Here is a 21,170-nt window from a genome sequence, read left to right on the forward strand (position 1 = left end):
GACGCGTCCCCTGACTCACAGACCCACTTATCCGATGCGTCTATTCACTAATCCAGATACCTAACCAGCCAATCATGTGGCCACCGCTCAAAACATGCAGAGATGATCGGGACGCTCAGTTATTGTTCCAAACAGGATAGGGACAAAATGTGGTCTGAGTGACTTTGACCATGAAATGATTCTCTGTGCCAGACGACCTTCTTTGAGTACTTCAGAAACCTCTTACAGCTGTGTCTAAAGGTAAAACCAAATTCTGCTAAAGAAAAACATCCAACAGAGAGGTCAGAGGAGAATGGCCAGGCAAGAAGACAGCAATAACCTAGTGGTACAGGAGCGGCACGAAGAAGTTAATTGGCAAAGATGTTTCTGTCAGACATCAGAGGTCTGAGGCTATGGAGGGGGACAAGCTTCCCAAAACTGGACAGAGGAAGACTGGAAACACTTGATTTCTGGTAAGCTATGGCCAAACATAGGCATAGACCGCATGAATGCATGGATCAATCTGCCATACATCAACTGTTTGGACTGAGGTTGTGTAGTGTGTCTTATGCGGTTCTGTAGACCTTAAATGGAGGGACAGCGTACATCCTCAACTGTCACTCCATCCAAGCATGGGACAAAAAAAACATTCTCAAGATTGGTGGGGGTCCCAGGGAGGGAACCCCTAGTAATCGGACGCATCAGAATTTCAGTCTTTGGCCAACCCCTTTCATAGTGTAGCTCCTTCCTTTATATTTCTCATTCCATTTGAATCCAATTTTGGCTTTGGCTAAAAAAAAAATATGAAAAACTGCAGTACCTACTAAAAATACCCAGGCATCTTTCCCACGTCCGTGATGACATCCATGACAAGATGGTCAGTGGTTTATCTGTGAAGATGTCAGTGAAGGAGCCGTGTGTCCATTTTTTGACCTCTGCGGTCCATGTACAATTAATTTTCAGAGCATCTCCTACCATCTCCTTCAGCGCTGTGGAGTCAGCAATCTAGAAGGCAGGAACACAGAAGAAGTCCCTGCTCAGCAGCTGCAATCTCTGAAGGGAAGTTCTAAAACTTCCATTCAGAGATTAATCCCGACAACTAGGACGTTTATAGTCAATGGGCCGTCGGGAAGTGGCCCTGAAAAAAAACTAAAAATGGCCCCAATTTTGTAGGTGGGTTCAAACTGATAGAAGGTGGGGCAAGACTTGTAGACTGCGCCAATACAAGTAGGCAGGGTCAGTAATACCACCGTGCAGCACAGAAGCCGTCCCTCTGTGGTGGCCATCAATAGCTGCCATGTTCATACTTACCTACATCTCAGTTGGTACAATCGGGACAAATAAGCCCCACCTCCAGGAACTCCCCAGACCCGCCCTAATCGCCCACTTACGGACAGAGTTTTTGTTAGCCCCACCTATTTTTGACTGTGCAAATTCTCCAGGACTGTCTCTGAAACTCAGGGATAGTCCTGGCAAACTCGAGACAGTTGGCAGCTATGCACGGTCCGTCCTCCTCCAAGTGTCTGTAATATGGATACGGAGCAGGGGGCGACACGTGGGCTGCAACTCCAAGCAGGGGTGCACCTAGCCTTTCTGCTGCCTGAGGTGAAAAAATTGAAACAGAGCCCAAGCCCTTCGGCCCTACTGTTTAAGGCATACTGTGATACAGTTGAATCTAGAGAGATATTCCCACAGCCCTGCCACTGCTCCCACTTGTCTCTAGGTCTTGCCGCCTGAGGCAATCGCCTCATCTGGCCTCATTGGTGGTGCACCCCTGACTCCAGGCCAGCCCGACCTTCAGCATGTTGCCTGGACATCCTCTAATAATGACCCCAGCAGTATGTACACAGCTGGCGGCAGTGAGGAGGAGCCCCGGTGGCCCTATGGGCATCTGCCCAGTGGAAAAATTTCCTGTAGGGACTATGGCCAGTGCGCCACCAGATGGAGGTTGCATGTACTGCAGTTACACTGCAATCTGTATGATAGCAGCTGGTCACCTGCAGAGGGGTACACTGCTAAATGTAAGGGTGCAGTCCTGTAACCTAGCAACACTGACAGTTAACTCTTTGTCTAGTCAGCCAAAAGTGCTGCACGCGACGTTTCCCAATTCGTAGCCGGACATGAATGATGTCGCAGATGAAAAGCCATCTTGTAGCCAGCGCCAGGACTGGCTCTCGTCCGACGCTATAACCTGAGGTGACAGGTAACATTCCCCTCCATGACAGGCTTCAGCCGCGCTCCATGTAAACCAATGCGGTCGGCGATGGGCGTGGCCTCTTGTGCGGAGCCCCTCCCCCTCCGGACGCGCTGGGATTCTGTATGTTGGTGTCCGCGGCACCTGCAGAGCTCCATCCTCGCCGGGTCCCTGGCATGTTGTGACCGGGCGCCGCCCGCCGATGGCATGGCTCTAGCCGGACTGTACCCCGAGCAGTGACACAGCAGCAGCAGCAGCGTCGTCTCGGTGCAGAGCCTCCCTGTTCCATGGGAGTCTGGAGGACATCTTCTCTGTGCATTCTCCAGCAGAAGGCGAATTAGCAAATTACCGAGAGCGGCTCCGGCAATAACAAGGCGTCAGCCATGCCCGCGGGGAGCAGCGAGCCCGAGAGCGCCCTCAGCTACCAGGTAACCAGTGCCCGCTGTCTGTAGGGGTGGACCCGGGGACTGATACTGGGCATGTGCCTCCTGCAGAAATGTGTGACAAAGAAGGGGCTCAGTAAGTTACTGCAGTGCAGACCCAGGGGGATGCCACCCCACAGATGCCCATTCCTGCCAGTGCCCGTGATCTAGAGCAGCCATGGGTAGAGAAAAGCCTGGTTCCCCGGTGGTCATGGTGTTGGAGAACATGCCATACACTTTGCAGGTCCACTGATGAGCCAGTGGCATGTTCTTCTGTACATGGCCAGCATTTGTGGTAATGTCACCTTGTGTGGAGGTCATTGGAGAGCTCTGTGCCATAGGGGAACATGCTGGAGGAGATGCCTCCTTGTGTCTGCAGGAGGGGTGATGATGAAGCCCCCCTGGCATTCTGTATTTGAAGTCCAGATGACCGCATTTTGCATGGCTAAGCCTAGATGGCCAAGCGTCCGCGATGATGGTGTACCACATGTCTGGTGTTATTGTCCCCGGCTGCTGGATACTCAGATCATGGTGGCACATATGTAAAGCAGGCAGGGCTTCCTCCAGGATCTCGGCAGCTACGTCTTAGGGCTTTGTGCTGTGTTTTGGCCACTTCAGGACTATTACATGTTTTGCTTTGGTCCTAGTTACAATAGCAATTGTACTTCTATGTGACACCTAACATTTCCAAGTTCATCCAGCGAGCAGTGATGACACCACACGTGAGTTTATGATCCCTTATGGGATCTGTTACGTCAAGAGACGGACGCAGATACTGCATGCGTAAATATTTCCGATTGTCATATGGCTATAACGTTTTATAGCTCCTGCCATGGTGAATAAATGCTTCTTAGATTGTAGTTGGGATATTGGGACTATAGTCCTCCATTTTATGCTCTACAACAAAGCATAACTTTCTGCACTAAATAGAAACCCTAAAGTGGGGGGTGTATGGTGAATGGTTTGCGGTGCGGGCCGTGATTGTCTCCATTCAAAAGGCAATCATTTTCTGCAGCTGATACCAGCACAGTCACTTGACCTTAGCTCTGGTGAATGGCTGAGGCGACTGACAGAAGCGGCATGCAGTGAAGCTATCCAAAAGACCACCTCTTTCAGAAGACCACTCCCTTATTATACAGACCAGATGTCCCGTGAGAGATTTTCAGTTCCAACCTATGTTATGCATACTGGCCATCTTCTTGAGAAGATCACAACCTGTGCCATGAATGGTGGGTTCGGCCAATGGTCTAAATTGTGTTGGGACTGTAGGTCTGTCCAAATTGACAGAATGTGGGATAACAGGAGTAGGCTGGGCCTGCAGTACTGTAGTGCAGCACACAATACCGCCTCAGCAGAACCACATAGCTAAGTGCAGCCAGGGGCGTAGCTAAAAACTCATGGGCTCTGGTGCAAGAGTTCAGCTTGGGCCCCCGTCCCTCAGTGCTGGTTGGCAAGGGGCAGGGGAGCACATAGCCTTCCTGCTGCCTGAGGCAAACATTGAAAGGGCACCCCCTCATGCCAAATTCTTAACCTAACCCCTTCCCTCCAGCCAGAGGTGTAAATTGACCAGTATGCACTTTCTATATGCCAGTGTCTTATGTGGCACAAGGGTCTTTGGGCCCTCTCAGGCTCCTGGGCCCAGTAGCGACTGCTACCTCTGCATCCCCTATAGCTACGCCCCTGAGTGCAGCCGAAAATACAGCCTCAGCAGAACCAAATGGCTCAGTGTATCACAAAATGCTGTCACCTTTACCACAATGTTTAACTATATCACCATCCTGAGAACAGTAATACAGTTGAGTTTAGAAGGGCGCCTGCAGCCGTGGGTCAGGTGCATACGGTAATTACCTGATGTCCTCTGCATAAATTAGTGCTTAAAGGATCAGATCTTTATGTACCTGGTGGCCGTGAGGAGGGCTCATGCGGCACCTGGGCATCAGCCTACCAGGGACTTTACCTGTAGCGTCTATGGCTAGTCCGCCCCTGGAGAAGGATGGGGGCAAAGTGAATATTTGTGCCTGATCCTTTTCTTCTCTCAGGAGATAGACCACTGCTAGAAGTGTCTAGTTGCAGCTCTCTCCCCTCTCCCTATTGAATACACATGCATGTATGTGTTTGGGGGAGCCGAGAGGGAGTCCAGTGAGAGAGCATCATTTGGCCAATGGGTATTGAATATGTAAGGTCACCAATAGATACCTGTTGGCTAAATGAAGATAGCCATACCTTCTGCCCCCAACATATACATGCAATATGGAGAGGGGAACAAGTCGCTGCCTGACTCTATTAGCGGAAGCTCATCTCCCATGATTAAAGGGATCGGGGATGTTGGATTATATGTGAGCCAGTCTGTGTAAGGCTATTCTCACACTACATTCGGTAAGCATACCCGATGCATATGTAGGTCTTGAGCAACTGTATAGATGGGAAAAAAATAAAGAATACTGCCCCTCTGAGCTACAGTGGCATGCAAAAGATTGGGCACCCCTGGTCAAAATTACTGTTACTGTGAACAGTTAAACAAGTTGAAGATGAAATGATCTCCAAAAGGCAAGTTAAAAACTACACATTCCCTTTGGATTCTAAGCAAAAACATTTTTTTTATCTTTTATCTTTTCAGGATAAAAAAGAATGGGACCCAAAGCAAAACCTTGGGCACCCTGCATGGTTAGTACCTAGTAGCACCCCCTTTGGCTAGTATCACAGCTTGTAAAAGGGATTTTCATCCATTCATGCTTGCAAAAGTCTTCCAGTTCTGTGAGATTGCTGGGTCGTCTTGCATGTTTTGAGGTCTATTTACAGATTTTCAATGTTGTTCAGATCAGGAGACTGTGAAGGCCATGGTAAAACCTTCAGCTTGCACTTTATGTGCTTTTGAGGTGTGTTTAGGATCATTATCCATTTGTAGAAGCCATCCTCTTTTCAACTTCAGGTTTTTTACAGTTGGTGTTACGTTTGCTTCCAGAATTTGCTGGAATTTCATTGAATCCATTCTTCCCTCTATCCATGAAATGTTTCCTGTGTCATTGGCTGCAACACAACCCCAAAGCATGATTGGTCCTCCCCCATGCTTAAAGGGAGTCTGTCAGCAGATTTACCCCTTTTTAACAGTTGCCATTATGCTGTAGCCGCAAAACAGACGATTAACATGGTACCTTTAAACGCTTTGGTGGACTTTTAAATCTGCCAAAAACGAACTTTGATGAGGGCTCGCAAGTGCCCAGGGCGGAGTCCACCGTGTTGGAGCCCAGGCAGCTCTGCCTCTTCGGCTCTTATCCCCGCCCAGCCTCCTCCTCTGCTCGCCTATCTGTTGTCTCTCCCCCTCAGCGAGATCCCGCGCCGACGCGATGACTTCCTTGGTCGGGGCACTTGCGAGCCCTCATCAAAGTTCGTTTTTGGCAGATTTAAAAGTCCACCAAAGCGTTTAAAGGTACCGTGTTAATCGTCTGTTTTGCGGCTACAGCATAATGGCAACTGTTAAAAAGGGGTAAATCTGCTGACAGACTCCCTTTAATGGTTGGAGAGGTGTTCTTTTCATGAAATTCTGTGCCCCTTTTTTCTCCAAACATGCCTTTGCTCATTGTGGCCAAAGAGTTCTATTTTAACCCCTTCGGTCCACGGTACTTGTTTTTAAAAATGCATCAGACTTGTTTAGATCTTCTTTTGTAAACTTCTGACTTTGAATTTTGTGGTGAGGACATAGGAGAGGTTTTCTTCTGATGATTCTTCCATAAACACCATATTTTTGCTGGTGTTGGTGAACAGTAGAACAATGTACCACAACTCCTTCTTCCTGAAGGTCTTTTGCAGTCAAGCGGGGCTCTGATTTGCTTTTCTAGCAATCCTATGAGCAGCTGTCTGTGGAAATTTTCTTAGTCTTCCAGACCTTCTTTTGGTCTCCACTGTTCCTGTTAACTGCCATTTCTTAATTACATTTCGAACTGAGGAAATAGCAACCTGAAAGCACTTTGCAATCTTCTTATAGCCTTCTCCTGCTTTGTGGGCCTCAACCATTTTTCATTTTCAGAGTGTTAGGCAGCTGTCTAGAAGAACCTATGGCTGCTGTTTTTTGGGACAAGGTGAGAGGAGTCTGGGTGTTTATAAAGCTTTGAAATTTGCATCACCTGGCCTTTCCTAATGATTGTGAGCAAGCCTTAACCCTAACAGGCTATTCAAGATCTGAGACCTCGGTCAAAGTTATCTGAGGGCTCAAATCTCCTTGGGTCCTATACTTTTGCAAGGTACTCCTTTTCTTTTTTCTTTTACTCTAAAATTGTACAAAACCAAAATAATAAAGTGATATTGCTTAAAATGTTGAAATGTGTGTTTCATCTTTAACTTTATGCCATTTGGTGATCATTGCATCTTCAACTTGCTTAAAGGGGTTATCCCATTTTAGACAATGGGGGCATATTGCTAGGATATGCCCCCATTGTCTGATAGGTGCGGGTCCCACCGCTGGGACCCGCACCTACAAACAGAATGGAGCCGGGGAGAGTTGTGGCTGGAGGACCCCGCCTATCCCATTGAAGTGAATGGGAGCGCACCACGCATGCACGGCCACCGCTCCTATTCATTTCTATGGGGCCGATGGAAATTTTCGGCGGCTCTATAGAAATGAATGGAGGCTGGCTGCGCATGCGCAGTGCGCCCTCCTCAAGTTTCTCTGCTCCGTTCTGCTTGTAGGTGCGGGTCCCAGAGGTGGGACCCGCACCGATCAGACAATGTGGGCATATCCTAGCGATATGCCCGCATTGTCTAAGATGGGATAACCCCTTTAACTGTAATTTTGACCAGGGGTTCCTAAACTTTTGCATGCCACTGTAGGTTTTTGCATATGACATAAGGACACTTTATGGTAATGTCTGTTTTGTAGATGTTTATAGATACATCTGGCATATGTTCACCAAATGTGATGTATCTCTTAGTTGTCATCTGTAAATGTTTAAGCATATCTATTTTTGTTTGTTTTGTACTATATTTTGTTGCATATGTGCGTACATGGAATTGTAATATATATTAGGAGGGGTAGGTAGCATCTATCTCCGCCTTCGGCATCCTGTATTTCCCCTCTCTGTAAATGTTCAGGCATCTTCTAAGTCTGGGAGGAGGGGGATGCAGCTGCAGTTTATGACTCTTTCTGTGTTTCTTAAGCAGGGGGAGACAAATAGTTAGCTGTGTGATGAATACATATTTCTCCTAGAAGATCCCAGGGGCATGGAGAATGGAAAAAAAAATGCAGAACTTTTTTTCCATCTAAGGGAATGGATCTCAGATGGAAATGATTAAAACGGAACTTCAGATTGTCCCCTGTTGATAACGTTAACATGAAAATAACATTTTATCCATGACAGCATGAACCTTCGTAGAGCTCCTTCCTAGGGCTGCAGCAATCGAGTATTCTATAGATGAATCCAACGCTTAATCGAGTACTCTAAAAACAAAAAACTAATTAAAATAATGTTTTTCTTTATAAAAACTCATCAGCCCCCAGTGCCGTCAGCTCCCCCTTCCCAGTGCCGTCAGCTCCCCCTTCCCAGTGCCGTCAGCTCCCCCTTCCCAGTGCCGTCAGCTCCCCCTTCCCAGTGCCGTCAGCTCCCCCTTCCCAGTGCCGTCAGCTTCCCCTGCCCCCCATTGCCACCATCTCCCCCCTCCTAGCCATGTCCACAGTGCCAGTGAAATAAAATACTTGCCTCTTCTGTAGGGGCACCGCTCCACAGCTCATCGATCTTCTTCTCCGTGCGGTGCGGGCCTGCGACGACCATAGAGCGGTGAGTAATAGCAAGCACTTCACTCCCGCTCCGTGGTCACATGACATAAATGAATCCTCGATGCAAAAAATTTGCATTCAGGTTTTTTTTTCGGTTGAATTACTTTTTTTTTTTTTGTGTTGAATTACTCGATTCAATCAAGTAACCGTTTCAGCCGTACTCCATCCCCTCTATATTCAGGCAACACAATGATGGCAAACCAGTAAGGGTGACTTCACACATTGAGTAGTTTTTCGGCAGGTAAATCTGCACGAAAATCCGCACCAAAATCCACAATGAAATTAACTTGTGTTACATGTTGATTTCATGACAGATTCACACATGAAATAAATTCACAGTGAACACCTGCAGCATTTCTGCAACAAATATGTAATGAAAGAATCCATGGCATGACTTAACATGGTTGTCTCATCTGGGACAGATAGGTGCAGGTCCCACCTCTGGGACCCCCACCTCTCTCTGGAAATAGCACCCAAACTTCAGGAGCGCACACCTTGCATGCCTGGTCCATTCATAGCCATGGGAGTGGCAAAAATAATTGAGCTTCGCTCTCTGCAATTTTTGGAAATGAATGGAGGGCAGTTACTCAAGCGTGGTGCGCTCTCGCTCTCTGTGGGAGCTTCGTTCTAGAGATAGCAGAGGGTCGTACCTCTGGGACCTGCACCTATCTGACATTGGTAGCATATCCTGGTGATATGCTATCAAGGGGAGACAACCCATTTGAAGAGGGCTAGTCTTCCTCTGGCAGCACTAATAGGATAGTGTCCGACTGGGATACAACTCGAAGACCCAGACTGCTGACAAGAATAGGACATGTTCTGTAAGTTGCAGCACAGCCGTACGGATGTGGACAGCACGCTGATAACATTCACGTGCAGTCCGCATTTTTTTGCAGCCCCTTAGAAACAAATAGGTTCATGTCCGAGCTGAAAAAAAATAATCGGACGTGGACTGAAAATAAGCTTGTGTGAATATGCAGCAAGTTATATGTGCAGATTTTACCCAAGACGTTTGGTCCTACAAAGTATTGGGATGGATGCAAACACATACTGGGCATTTCCCCATTAGGTCTTCTGCACATGATTGTGTCTGTTTGGGGTCTACATACCACATAATACGGATGCAGACCAGGTCCTTTATTTATTTTTATTTTTTGCTAACCCATTGACTTTAATGGATGAGTGGTCTGCAGAAATATACGGATGCGGAAAGCACACGGGTCATCCATACGGATGCAACACATCTGCTAAATACATACGAGGGTGTGTGCATGAGGCCTCAACCCGGACGGAGAGCGAGGTGGCGGGAACAAGGAAGATGTGCTCTTATGTTGTGATACGCATGGCGTGTTTCTTGGCTTTAGTAGCATCTATCTGATGTCTTGCACCTGCCGTTTCCCGGTGCTGCTATGACTGTCTGAAAAGAGGGGAACGTGACAGAGACCAGGAGCTGCACCAGGAATGTGACCTTGGCTTACCCCTGAGATGACAGCTCACTTGCTTAGAAAAATAACTGATAAATATATTCAAATACATTTCCCTGGCCTTGTATAGAAGTCACTAAAAGATACATTATCAGTTTCCCTCTTATTGTAAATTATTTTTAACCCACTAACTGCCAGAGCCACAGCAACACAGCCCAGAGGGACAGATTATGAATATCATATAGCAATGTCAGATGTTCAAGGAGCAAAAATATATCACTTTTGGCTATTTTGCAGTGTGGTTTTACATACTGAATAAACAATAGGTTTGATTAATAGTTATGAGCAAAGGGGTGGTCAAGTACAATATTTATTTTATTTTTATTTTTTTATGCGCTGCAAATCAGTCGGCACTGCAGGTGTAGCGTGGCGGTGCACGTGTCCTAGGATTGGCGTCCCATAGAAATAATAGTAATAAAGGACCGGCACTCGCTGTTCGTAGTCTTGCAAATATTCTCTTAATTGCCACATATCTACTGTATATCTGTCAAACAGTAAAGGAATCACAATACACATCACACTACTGCTGATAAAAGGTATCTTGGAATATAAAATAATTCTGTTCCAATACAATGGTCAAGAGAGAAAGAAAAAAAATCTCGCTCCACATCCTTATACCTACTTCGATCAAGGAGACCTTTCACTGCATTGAGTCCTTTTTCATGTATAATGGATGTGTAGAGACTGCAAACGTCGAATGTAACGAGAAGGCAGTCCCCATTCACTTGCAATGGCATGATCTTGTTTAAAAACTGTTCTGTATCTCTCAAATACGAATGATCCAGTCTGGCCAAGGGCGTCAGTACTTTTTGTAGAAATATAGCGCTCAGCTATTTTGGCCGGCCCCATAGAAAATGAATGGAGGGCAGTTGCGCATGAGCAGTGAGCCCTCCTTTACTTTCAGGGCTCCGTTCTCTATATAGGTGCAGGTCCCAGCACCTATCGGGCAATGGGGGCATATCCTAGCGATATGCCCCCATTGTCTATGATGAGACAAACCCTTTATTGTGGTGCAGAGATGGACACTTTTATCTAGCTGTATGCCAACTATTGGGAGGCAGAATTTTATGGTAGATAATTTGGCAGAAATTTGTGGTGCAATTCTGGAGTAAAATATCACATATTAGGCCACAGCCATTCCAGCCAGGGTTGTCCCATTAAGACAGGGGCGGACCGAAAACTTAAAACGACACGGGAAATCAAACTTAGAAGTGGCCCCATGTTGTAGGTGGGTCCAAATTGACTGACAGCAGAGCCAAAATAAGTAGCCAGAGACAACACAAGTAGGCGGAGCCTGCATTACTTTAGTGCAGCACAAAATACCGCCCCAGCAGAACCAAATACCACAGCGCAGGACAAAATAATGCTGCATTCACAACAGTGTTCTACTGGCTCACCATCCTGAGAATGGAAGGGCACCTGTGGCCGTTGGCCAGGTGGATAAGTATCTGATGCTCCTAGCATTAATTAAAATTGGAGCACCCAATCGTAATGTACTCAGCTGGTGGCTCTGAGGAGGGCTCGGGCGGCCTACATGGCATAGGCAGACCAGGAAACTTCCCTGTAGGGCAGTGCTGGCAAACCTTTTACAGACTAAGTACCCAAACTGTAACCTAAAACCCACATATTTATCCCAAAGTGCCAACACGGCAATTTAACCTGAATACTACAGTCCAATATAGTATATCCTCCATGTACTTTATCATTTACCTATAATAACATGCCTACATTTAGCATGCTGCTTGTGCCATTCATGAATGGCAGGAAAAGTCTATGGCATATTGGTTCGCCTTTGAACTTTTCCAGGGTGTGGGTGCCCACAGAGAGGGCTCTGGCACCCGTGCCATAGGTTTGCCACCACTGCTGTAAGGTATATGGCCATTTCGTCTTTTCATCTATGGGGGATAAGTGTCTGATTGGTGAGGTTTCGATAACTGGTGCCCCCGTTAATCACAGAAACAGGGTCCTGAGCTCCATCTTTAGCGATCACACATGCAGACATTTAGCTCTATGGGGCTTTCGGAGATAGCCAGCGCTTGTTGAATGTAGCGGCGGAAATGCGTGCATGTCTGCCGCTCCATTCGAACAGTGGATGGGCCACCATTTTTGTGATCAGTTGGGACCCCAGAGGTTGAATTCCCTCAGATTATACGTTGTCTCAGTGGGGCAACCCCTTCAATGGGAAGGGTGAACGTTAAAGTAGATCCACTGTGTGACGTAGAACAGCATGAATTCAGTGAAATGGCGGCACATAAACACACGACCTTTGCCTGTTCCCCTGCCTCCCTCTGTTGTATTGTCACTTCACATTGAAATGCAGAGATTCTCTTCTAGAGATAAAATGAGCAACAAGCAAATCTTCTGGTACTTGGTGTAACTTCATAGATGCTTCTGAAAAGACCATGAGACACAGGAGATATCATATCGAGAGTGATTACTCAGCCGGTTACTTCACGTCCCTGCACTTCTGTCTATTTATTCTCATAGCTATCAGCCAAGTACAGTGTAATCGCTTTCGACTGGCGCTGTGTAGTATATACAGGGCTCCAGACAAAAAAAAATATCAAGGAGCCATTGGCTCCTAACCTGAAAAATTAGGAGCCAATTTAAAATACATATAATTAAGGTATAATAATAATAAAAAAAAGACATGTCTTACCTTGTGTAGTTGCCCATTTGTCTCTCCTTTTGATTCGTTCTTCTAACCCCATCAATCTTGAGGCTCACCGTACTTTATTACACCACCTCACTGTTCCTCCATTAAAACCCCCACCAACTCTCACCGACATGGCTACTGTAGTGTTTGAATAAAAGAATAAAAATTTTTAAAAAAAATGGGATGCTTAGGAGCATGAGGTTTCCTAGGGTAGAGCCCACAGAGTTATGAACCCTTAGACTAGCCAGTTTCGCGTTGCTGGTCATGCTTCCTTGAATCTCTAGGTGCTGGGCCTTGGCTCATTTGCTTCCAGGCCTCCGCTGCTTGTCTTGGGTTTCTCCATGAAAACTTTTATCTTAATGCCGCTGCAGCCAAACACTGGCCACAGTGGAGATCTGCTCCCCTTGCATCACAAGACCATTTAACATAATGCAAGGGAAGCAGTGATGGGTTATTAGCTGTAACGGCGTCAATCAGGACGTTTTCATGAAGGGACTCAAAACGAGCAACGGGGGCTGTGGAGCAAACGAGCCAGGGCCCAGCACTGGGGATCAAGTAAGTATGAAAACCAACAAAGGTCCTGGCAGTCTCAGAAATTAGTGTATACAAACCCTTAAGGAGTTCATTTTTAAAGGGGTTTCATACCAGTATTCTTCTATATGTGACACAGAATGGGTTAAAATAAACTATCCCCACTGCAATCCTTAAAAGACCAATCGCTTAAAGGGGTTGTCTCGTTACTGACAATGGGGGCATATCGCTAGGCTGTGCCCCCATTGTCTTATAGGTGCGGCTTCGCACCTATATCATTAACCGAGCCCTGAAAGTGAAGGAGGGTGCACTGCGCATGCGCAACCGCCCTCCATTCATTCATTTTCTATGGGGCCGGCGAAAATAGCCGAGCGCTAGCTCAGCTATTTCCGTCGAGCCCATAGAACTGAATGGGAGCAGTGGCCGGTCAGGCGTGGTGCACTCCCATTCACTTCTATGGGGAACCGGCTTAGTGGTGGCCGGACCGGAGGAGTCCGGCCTATTGTCTTATAGGTGCGTATAAGACAATGGGGATGTGTGTGTATATATATATATATATAACTTCAGGAGCTTTACTCTTCGTTCTCAACACCTCTGCTTGCCTGTCAGTGAATGAAAACCTTTGCTCTCAGAGGGATGAAAGATCGCCCATATTCTAGTGCTGCTCACTGTGTAAATGTGGCTGGACATGGACATTCAGTCTGTGAATGTCAACCTTGAAGGTTTCCATTTGCTGCCAGCGAGCAGAGGTGTGGGAAAGGTAGGAGGTAGGCTCCTCTGGCAGCTGAACTAGCCTGTGCTTAACCCCTTATAGGCTGCTTTAGTGAAATTATCCCTCTTTTTAACTTCACATGTCTTTGGAGCAGCTAACCGCTCTCTGCCCATCAGCTCACATGTCAGTAAGGAGCCTTGCACTAACATAGTTCTCCTTTTCTAGATCGTGCAGGAGCTCTGTACTGAACTTCCAGCACTGCCGGGGTCACATAGCATTATATTGATTTATGATGCTATGTAACCCTTACAGTTATGGAATGTATTGGATAACACTGACAACATTAGTACACTCCAGACCTCTAAGGGTTACATAGCATTATAAATAAATATAATGCTATGCGACCCAGTCAGTGCTACGCAGACTAGGACAGGGAATTCCATGGACATACTGTGGTGTGAGACCAGCACAGTGAGCGCTTATACGTGTTCTTACAGGGTTTACCAATCCCTGGCATCTCATTAAGACATTAGTAGTAAATCTGTATACGGGTGACTTGCCTAGTCCGTGGACTCTGCGGGAGCTTTGTACGTCCTCCTTTAGTTGAAATGTCTCCAGCAGCTCAGCTTCACCCCCAAAGTTGCGAGAGTGCTGGAGACAGGAGCTCAAGATGCGGGAAACCAAGCCATGCCCACCCTCTATGCCGGGTAATGTGAGGGACAGATCTTCACCCAGCAGACGTCTGCAGCGTGTGTCTGCTGGATGAAAGCCCTTTCTTCTTAAAGAGGCAGAACAGTGGAGGGTCTAGGCGCAAATGGCGACAAGACTACAAAGTCTTGTCGCCATTTTGCAATTTTAAGTTGCATTGGCAACCATTTTAGTCGCCATCTGGAGCCCTGATATATGGGCAGTGGGTCTGTGGTGGCTCCAGTGGCCCTAGGTGCACTCACACCATAGTTTGCATAAATAATAAATACATTTTTTCCCTCAAACAGCAAAAACGATTTTTCACAAGACAAGTATCACTTTAATCAGCAAGATCAACCTTACCATGCTGTATGCCTGGTGTAATAGAGTTGATCCGTGCTCTTTAAAAAGGGGTCTCCAGGAATTAAAAAAAATGAAAATACTTTTGAATATATTTATTATAAATACTCACATACCTTTCATTACTTAGAATGGCTTGTTTTGTCTAGGGAGCAATCATTAGGAGAAATAAAATGGCCGCCATGCTATCAATACACACAAAACCTGTCCTAATCACACAGCAGGACGCTACTTCACCACAATGAGCCATAGCGCTGCCTCATCCTCCTCTCTGCTCTGCTCGTCAGGAATCATGATCCTAAATACAGGTGAATCTCTGTGGGAATGGATGATGAGGAGACATGAGAGGAGGGTGAGGTGTGTCTAATGAGCAGCAGCACTTGTATGCAGTCTCCATTACCACAGCAACACATTACCACAGTCTGTCCTCTCTGTACTTCATGTCTCATGAACTAAATTCCCCAGAGATTCAGCTAAAGTTCTTATCATCTGTATTCAGGATCATAATCCCTGACAAGCAGAGAGGAGAAGAATAAGGCAGCTCTTTACCTCAGTGTTGTAAAGTAACTTGTCCTTGTGTGTGATCAGGACAGGTTTTGTGTGAACTGATGGGACAGCGACCATTTTGTTTCCCTTGATGATCGCTCCCCAGACAAAACGAGCCATTATAAGTAATGAAAAGTATTTGAGATTATATTTATAATAAAGTAATACTTAAATATTTTCATTTTCTTAAAGGGCTTCTTTTTTTTTGGTTAATAATAATCCCTACACTGCGAGCTCCCTATTCATAAGCTAAATATTCATTTTGGTTTTGTAGATTTTGTTAAAAAGCTATTTTTATAATATGTAAATTACCTTGCTACCAGCAAGTAGGGCGGTTACTTGCTGGTAGCAGCCGCATCCTCCGCTGCTAATGACGCCCCCCCTCCGCTGTGCGATTGACAGGGCCAGGGAACGGGATCGTTCTCTGCTGGCCCTGTTTGAATTCAAAATATCGCGCCTGCGCCGTACCTGTCTTTAATCGGCGCAGGCGCACTGAGAGACGGCCGCTCTCTCGGCCGCTCCATCCTCAATGCGCCTGCGCCGATGACGTCACATCTACACCCGGCGCAGGCGCATTGAGGATGGAGCGGCCGAGAGAGCGGCCGCCTCTCGGTGCGCCTGCGCCGATTAACCCCTTAAGGACCGAGGACGTACCGGTACGCCCTATTTCCCGAGTCCTTAAGGACCGAGGACGTACCGGTACGTCCTGACTTAAAATCTGAATTCCGGCGCCGCGGGGGTTAATCGAAACGGGATTTCGGCTGAAATCATTCAGCCGGCATCCCGTAACAACGCAGGGGGGGGTCATTGGACCCCCCCGTATCGGCGATCGCAGAAAACCGCAGGTCAATTCAGACCTGCGGTTTTCTGCGTTTCCGGTCCATTCGGGTGTCCTGTGACCCGATGAACCGGAAAAAGTCTGCGATCGGTGGCGTAATTTTACACCACCAATCGCAGTCCGAGGATTTGCAGAGGCGGAGCTGGCCCTGGTGCTGAACGCCGCTGTCCAGGGTGCTGATTGGTGCAGGGGAGAGAGGCGCGAGATTCAAACTTCCTGCGCTCCTCTCTCCCCTCCTCTTCCTGTCCAGCACCCTGACCGTGCAGCATCGTCCAGCACCAGCTCCTGTGTCCCCCTAAATCGGCATCCATCACCCTCCTGCACCCATCGCCACCCAGGTAGGTTAGGGTCAGTGAGGGAGAGGCACCTTTAGGCAGGGATAGAAGGGAAAAGTTATAAAAAAAAAAAAAAAAAAAAAGCACATTTATTCCAAACTTTTTTTTTTCAACTTTCAGACCCCAGACCCCCCCTGCCACTTGCCCCCCCCGCATCCCCCCCACCACCAACCCCCTCCCACCCCCCCACCACCAGACCCTTCCCCCACCACCACTTTTTTTTTTTTCTGCGTGCGCTGACTGGCCGGCACTTTTTAGCGTCCGTCCACTGTTAGCGCATCGCCCGCCCCACCACCCCACTCGACCGCTGATCAGCGTTGAACCGCAGATCAGCAAGTTTGAACTTTTTTTTTTTTTTTTTCCTAACACTTTTTTTTGCCTGGACTTTTTAGTACGTGAACACCCGTGCCCCCACACACACGCACATAGAATAAAGGTTTACACGCACGCACATACACACGCACACACACACACCCATGGCCCGCCGGGTGTTCTCAGCCGAGGAGGCATATGCCCAGATTGCCTCCGACTCTGAGAGCCCCAGTGAGGATGAGGATGACCCCACGTTCCTTTTGTCATCCGCATCCTCCTCATTATCATCGGATGACGATGAGCCACCAAGGCAGCGGAGACGCCGCCAGGCGGAGCCAGGGGCCACACATGCTAGGGATCCTGTGGCCCACCCTAGTACGAGCCGCCCTGGGGTTCGTACTGGTTTCCCGGCCCACCAAATAAGTTCACCGGAGCCCCCTGCCGATGAACTTAGCTGGTGTCCCCCAGTGGACTTTGAGCCTGAGATTCCGGATTTCGCTGGCAATCCTGGAATCCAGATTCCCACAGTGGGGTTTACTGAAATAGACTTTTTTAGTTTTTTTTTCAGTAACCCACTGGTGAATTTGATGGTGGAGCAGACGAATCTGTACGCCCAACAGTTCGTCGCTCAAAACCCAGGCTCAGTTTTGGCTAGACCCGGTGGCTGGACGCCGGTCAGTGCAGCCGAGATGAGGACATTTTGGGGCCTCGTGCTGCATATGGGTCTAGTCCAAAAACCCAGTGTCAGGCAATACTGGAGTGGGGACGTCCTGTACCAGACCCCACTGTACAGTATGGTCATGACACGTCACCGGTTTGAGGCCATCCGGAAATGTCTGCATTATTCCGATAATGCAGCATGTCCCCCCCGAGGTGATCCTGCCTATGACCGGCTGTACAAGATACGGCCGGTCATCGATCACTTTGGGGCCACATTTCAGCAGGCCTACGTACCTGGAAGGGAGGTCGCGGTTGATGAGTCTCTCGTTGCGTTCAAGGGGAGACTCAGTTTCCGCCAATACATTCCCACAAAGCGGGCGAGGTATGGCGTGAAGCTATACAAAATTTGTGAGAGTACCTCAGGGTACACTTACAAATTTCGTGTGTACGAGGGGCGAGATTCCCGGATTCAACCACCAGAATGTCCCCCCACTCTGGGTGTTACCGGGAAACTCGTGTGGGACCTTATGTACCCACTGCTGGATAAGGGTTACCACTTGTACGTGGACAACTTTTATACCAGCATTCCCTTGTTCAGGTCCCTTGCCGCCAGATCCACGTTCGCTTGTGGAACCGTGCGGAAAAATCAACGCGGCCTCCCTGCCTACCCCCTCCAGGTACCTATCCCCAGGGGTGAGACCCGTGCACTTACCAGTGGAAACCTGTTGCTGGTCAGGTATAAGGACAAGAGGGATGTCCTTATGCTGTCCACAATCCACGGTAACAGCACCACCCCAGTCCCTGTGCGAGGTACCGCGGCAACGGTCCTCAAGCCCGATTGTATCGTCGACTACAATCGGTATATGGGAGGAGTTGATCTCTCTGATCAAGTCCTCACGCCATATAACGCCATGCGCAAAACCCAGGCATGGTACAAAAAAGTTGCGGTCTACATGGTGCAGGTTGCCATGTACAACTCTTTTGTACTATCCCGAAGCGCTGGCAGCACAGGGACATTCCTCCAATTCTATGAGGCAGTCCTCAAAGACCTGATCTTTTCGGACCGGGAAAGAGCAGGCCGGAGTACCTCGGGAACTGGAGGCGCCCGGATCGTCCCTGGCCAACACTTTCCAGGTGTGGTCCCCCATACTGGAAAGAAGGGACGAACCCAAAAAAAGTGCAGAGTGTGTCACAAGAGGGGGATACGGAAGGACACCACAACTCAATGTGACACGTGCCCCGATCATCCGGGCCTCTGCATTATCGATTGCTTCAGGGAGTATCACACTTCCATGGAGTACTAAATTTTTATAATCCCCAACAGTTCACTAGAGAACATAAAACACTATGGCTCTCAGACTTTGGAGACACGAAAACAATTTTTCTTTCCCCAAAAAATATTAGTTTTAGTGCAGGCATCCTCAAACTGCGGCCCTCCAGATGTTGTTATACTATAACTCCCAGCATGCCCAGACAACCTACAGCCATCATCAGGGCATGGTGGGAATTGTAGTTTTACAACATCTGGAGGGCCGCAGTTTTAGGATGCCTGCTTAGTGTCTCCAAAGTCTGAGAGCCATACATATTGGGCATCGTCGCGTGCGTAAAAGTCGTCGCTATAAAAATAACTTTTTACCAAACGCCTCGGATGAACGGTGTTAAAAATATAAAATAAAAACGGTGCCAAAACACCTATTTTTGGGCAAAATTTAAATTTAAATCCATTTTGCCGGTAATAAAGCAAGGGTTAACAGCCAAACAAAACTAAACATTTATTGCCCCAATTCTGTAGTTTGCAGAAACACCCCATATGTGGTCGTAAATGGCTATATAGCCGCACGGCAGGGCATAGAACGAAGGGAACTCCATACGGTTTCTGGAAGGCAGATTTTGATGGACAGTTTTCTTTTTTTACACCATGTCCCATTAGAAGCCCCCCCTGATGTAGCCTAGACTAGAAACTCCAAAAAAGTGACCCCATCTAAGAAACTACACCCCTCAAGGTATTCAAAAATTACTTTACAAACTATGTTAACCCTTTAGGTGTTCCACAAAACTAAATAGCGAATGTAGAAACAATTTTAGAATTAAATTTTTTTGTTACATTGCCTCAAAAAAGAGTAATATAGAGCAACCAAAAATCTAATTTACCCCAAAAATTGTCCCAAAACAACAACCACCTTATCCCGTAGTTTCCTAGATGGGGTCACTTTTATGGAGTTTCTACTCTAGGGGTGCATCAGGGGGCTTGAAAGGGTACATGGTGTAAATAAACCAGTCCAGCAAAATCTGCCTTCCAAAAACCGTATGGCGTTCCCCTTCTTCTATGTCCTGCCGTTTAGCCAAACAGTAGTTTACGACCACATTTGGGGTGTTTTTGCAAACTACAGAATCAGGGCAACCCATTTTGAGTTTTGTTTGGCAGTTAACCCTTGTTTTACTCCTGGAAAAAACTGATTATATTGGAAAATTTTCCAAAAAATAGAAATTTCTAAATTGTTTCTCCATCTGCCATTAACTCTTGTGGAACACCTAAAGGGTTAAAGTTTGTAAACCCAGTTTTGAATACCTTGAGGGGTGTACTTTCTTAGATGGAGTCACTTTTTTGAAATTTCTATTCTAGGGGTGCAACAGGGGGCTTCAAATGGGACATGGTATAAACAAAACCAGTCCAGCAAAATCTGCCTTCCAAAACCCATATGGTGTTCCCCTCCTTCTATGTGCTCCCGTTCGGCCAAATAGTAGTTTACGACCACATATGGGGTGTTTCTGTAAACTACAGAATCAGGGCAACCCATTTTGAGTGTTGTTTGGCAGTTAACCCTTGTTTTACTCCTGGAAAAAATTGATTATATTGGAAAATTTTCCAAAAAATAGAAATTTCAAAATTGTTTCTCCATCTGCCATCAACTCTTGTGGAAGACCTAAAGGGTTAATAAAGTTTGAAAAAACAGTTTTGAATACCTTGAGGGGTGTAGTTTCTAGAATGGGGTCATTTTTGGGAGGTTTCTATTATCTAAGCCTCACAATATGACTTCAAACCTGAACTGGTCCATAAAAAGTGGGATTTTGAAGATTTCTCAAAAATTTCAAAATTTGCTTCTAAACTTCTAAGCCTTGTAACATCCCCAAAAAATAAAATATCATTCCCAAAATGCTACAAACATGAAGTAGACATATGGGGAATGTAAAGTCATCACAATTTTTGGGGGTATTACTATGTATTACAGAAGTAGAGAAACTGAAACTTTGAAATTTGCTAATTTTTCAAAATTTTTGGTAAAAAATGTATTTTTTTATGCAAAAAAATTAACTTTTTTGACCCAATTTTAGCAGTGTCATGAAGTACAATATGTGACGAAAAAACAATCTCAGAACGGCCTGGGTAAGTCGAAGCGTTTTAAAGTTATGAGCACTTAAAGTGACACTGGTCAGATTTGCAAAAAATGGCCTGGTCCTTAAGGTGAAAATGAGCCTGGTCCTTAAGGGGTTAAAGACAGGTACGGCGCAGGCGCGATATTTTGAATTCAAACAGGGCCAGCAGAGAACGATCCCGTTCCCTGGCCCTGTCAATCACACAGCGGAGGGGGCGTCATTAGCAGCGGAGGATGCGGCTGCTACCAGCAAGTAACCGCACTACTTGCTGGTAGCAAGGTAATTTACATATTATAAAAATAGCTTTTTAAC

General features: G+C 46.8%; 1 protein-coding gene across 1 annotated transcript in view; it reads left to right on the plus strand.

The window, feature by feature from the left end:
* The first annotated feature begins 2,312 nt into the window (after positions 1-2,312).
* LOC122931114 (electroneutral sodium bicarbonate exchanger 1) overlaps positions 2,313-21,170 on the plus strand; it is a 287,005-nt gene continuing 268,147 nt past the window's right edge. Inside the window, exon 1 of the mRNA XM_044285063.1 lies at positions 2,313-2,601. Within this exon, the coding sequence (XP_044140998.1) occupies positions 2,557-2,601 (45 nt within the window). The 5' untranslated portion in view covers positions 2,313-2,556. The remainder of the gene's footprint in view (positions 2,602-21,170) is intronic.

The sequence above is a fragment of the Bufo gargarizans genome, chromosome 3 (genome assembly GCF_014858855.1).
Source record: "Bufo gargarizans isolate SCDJY-AF-19 chromosome 3, ASM1485885v1, whole genome shotgun sequence".
Lineage (NCBI taxonomy): Eukaryota > Metazoa > Chordata > Amphibia > Anura > Bufonidae > Bufo > Bufo gargarizans.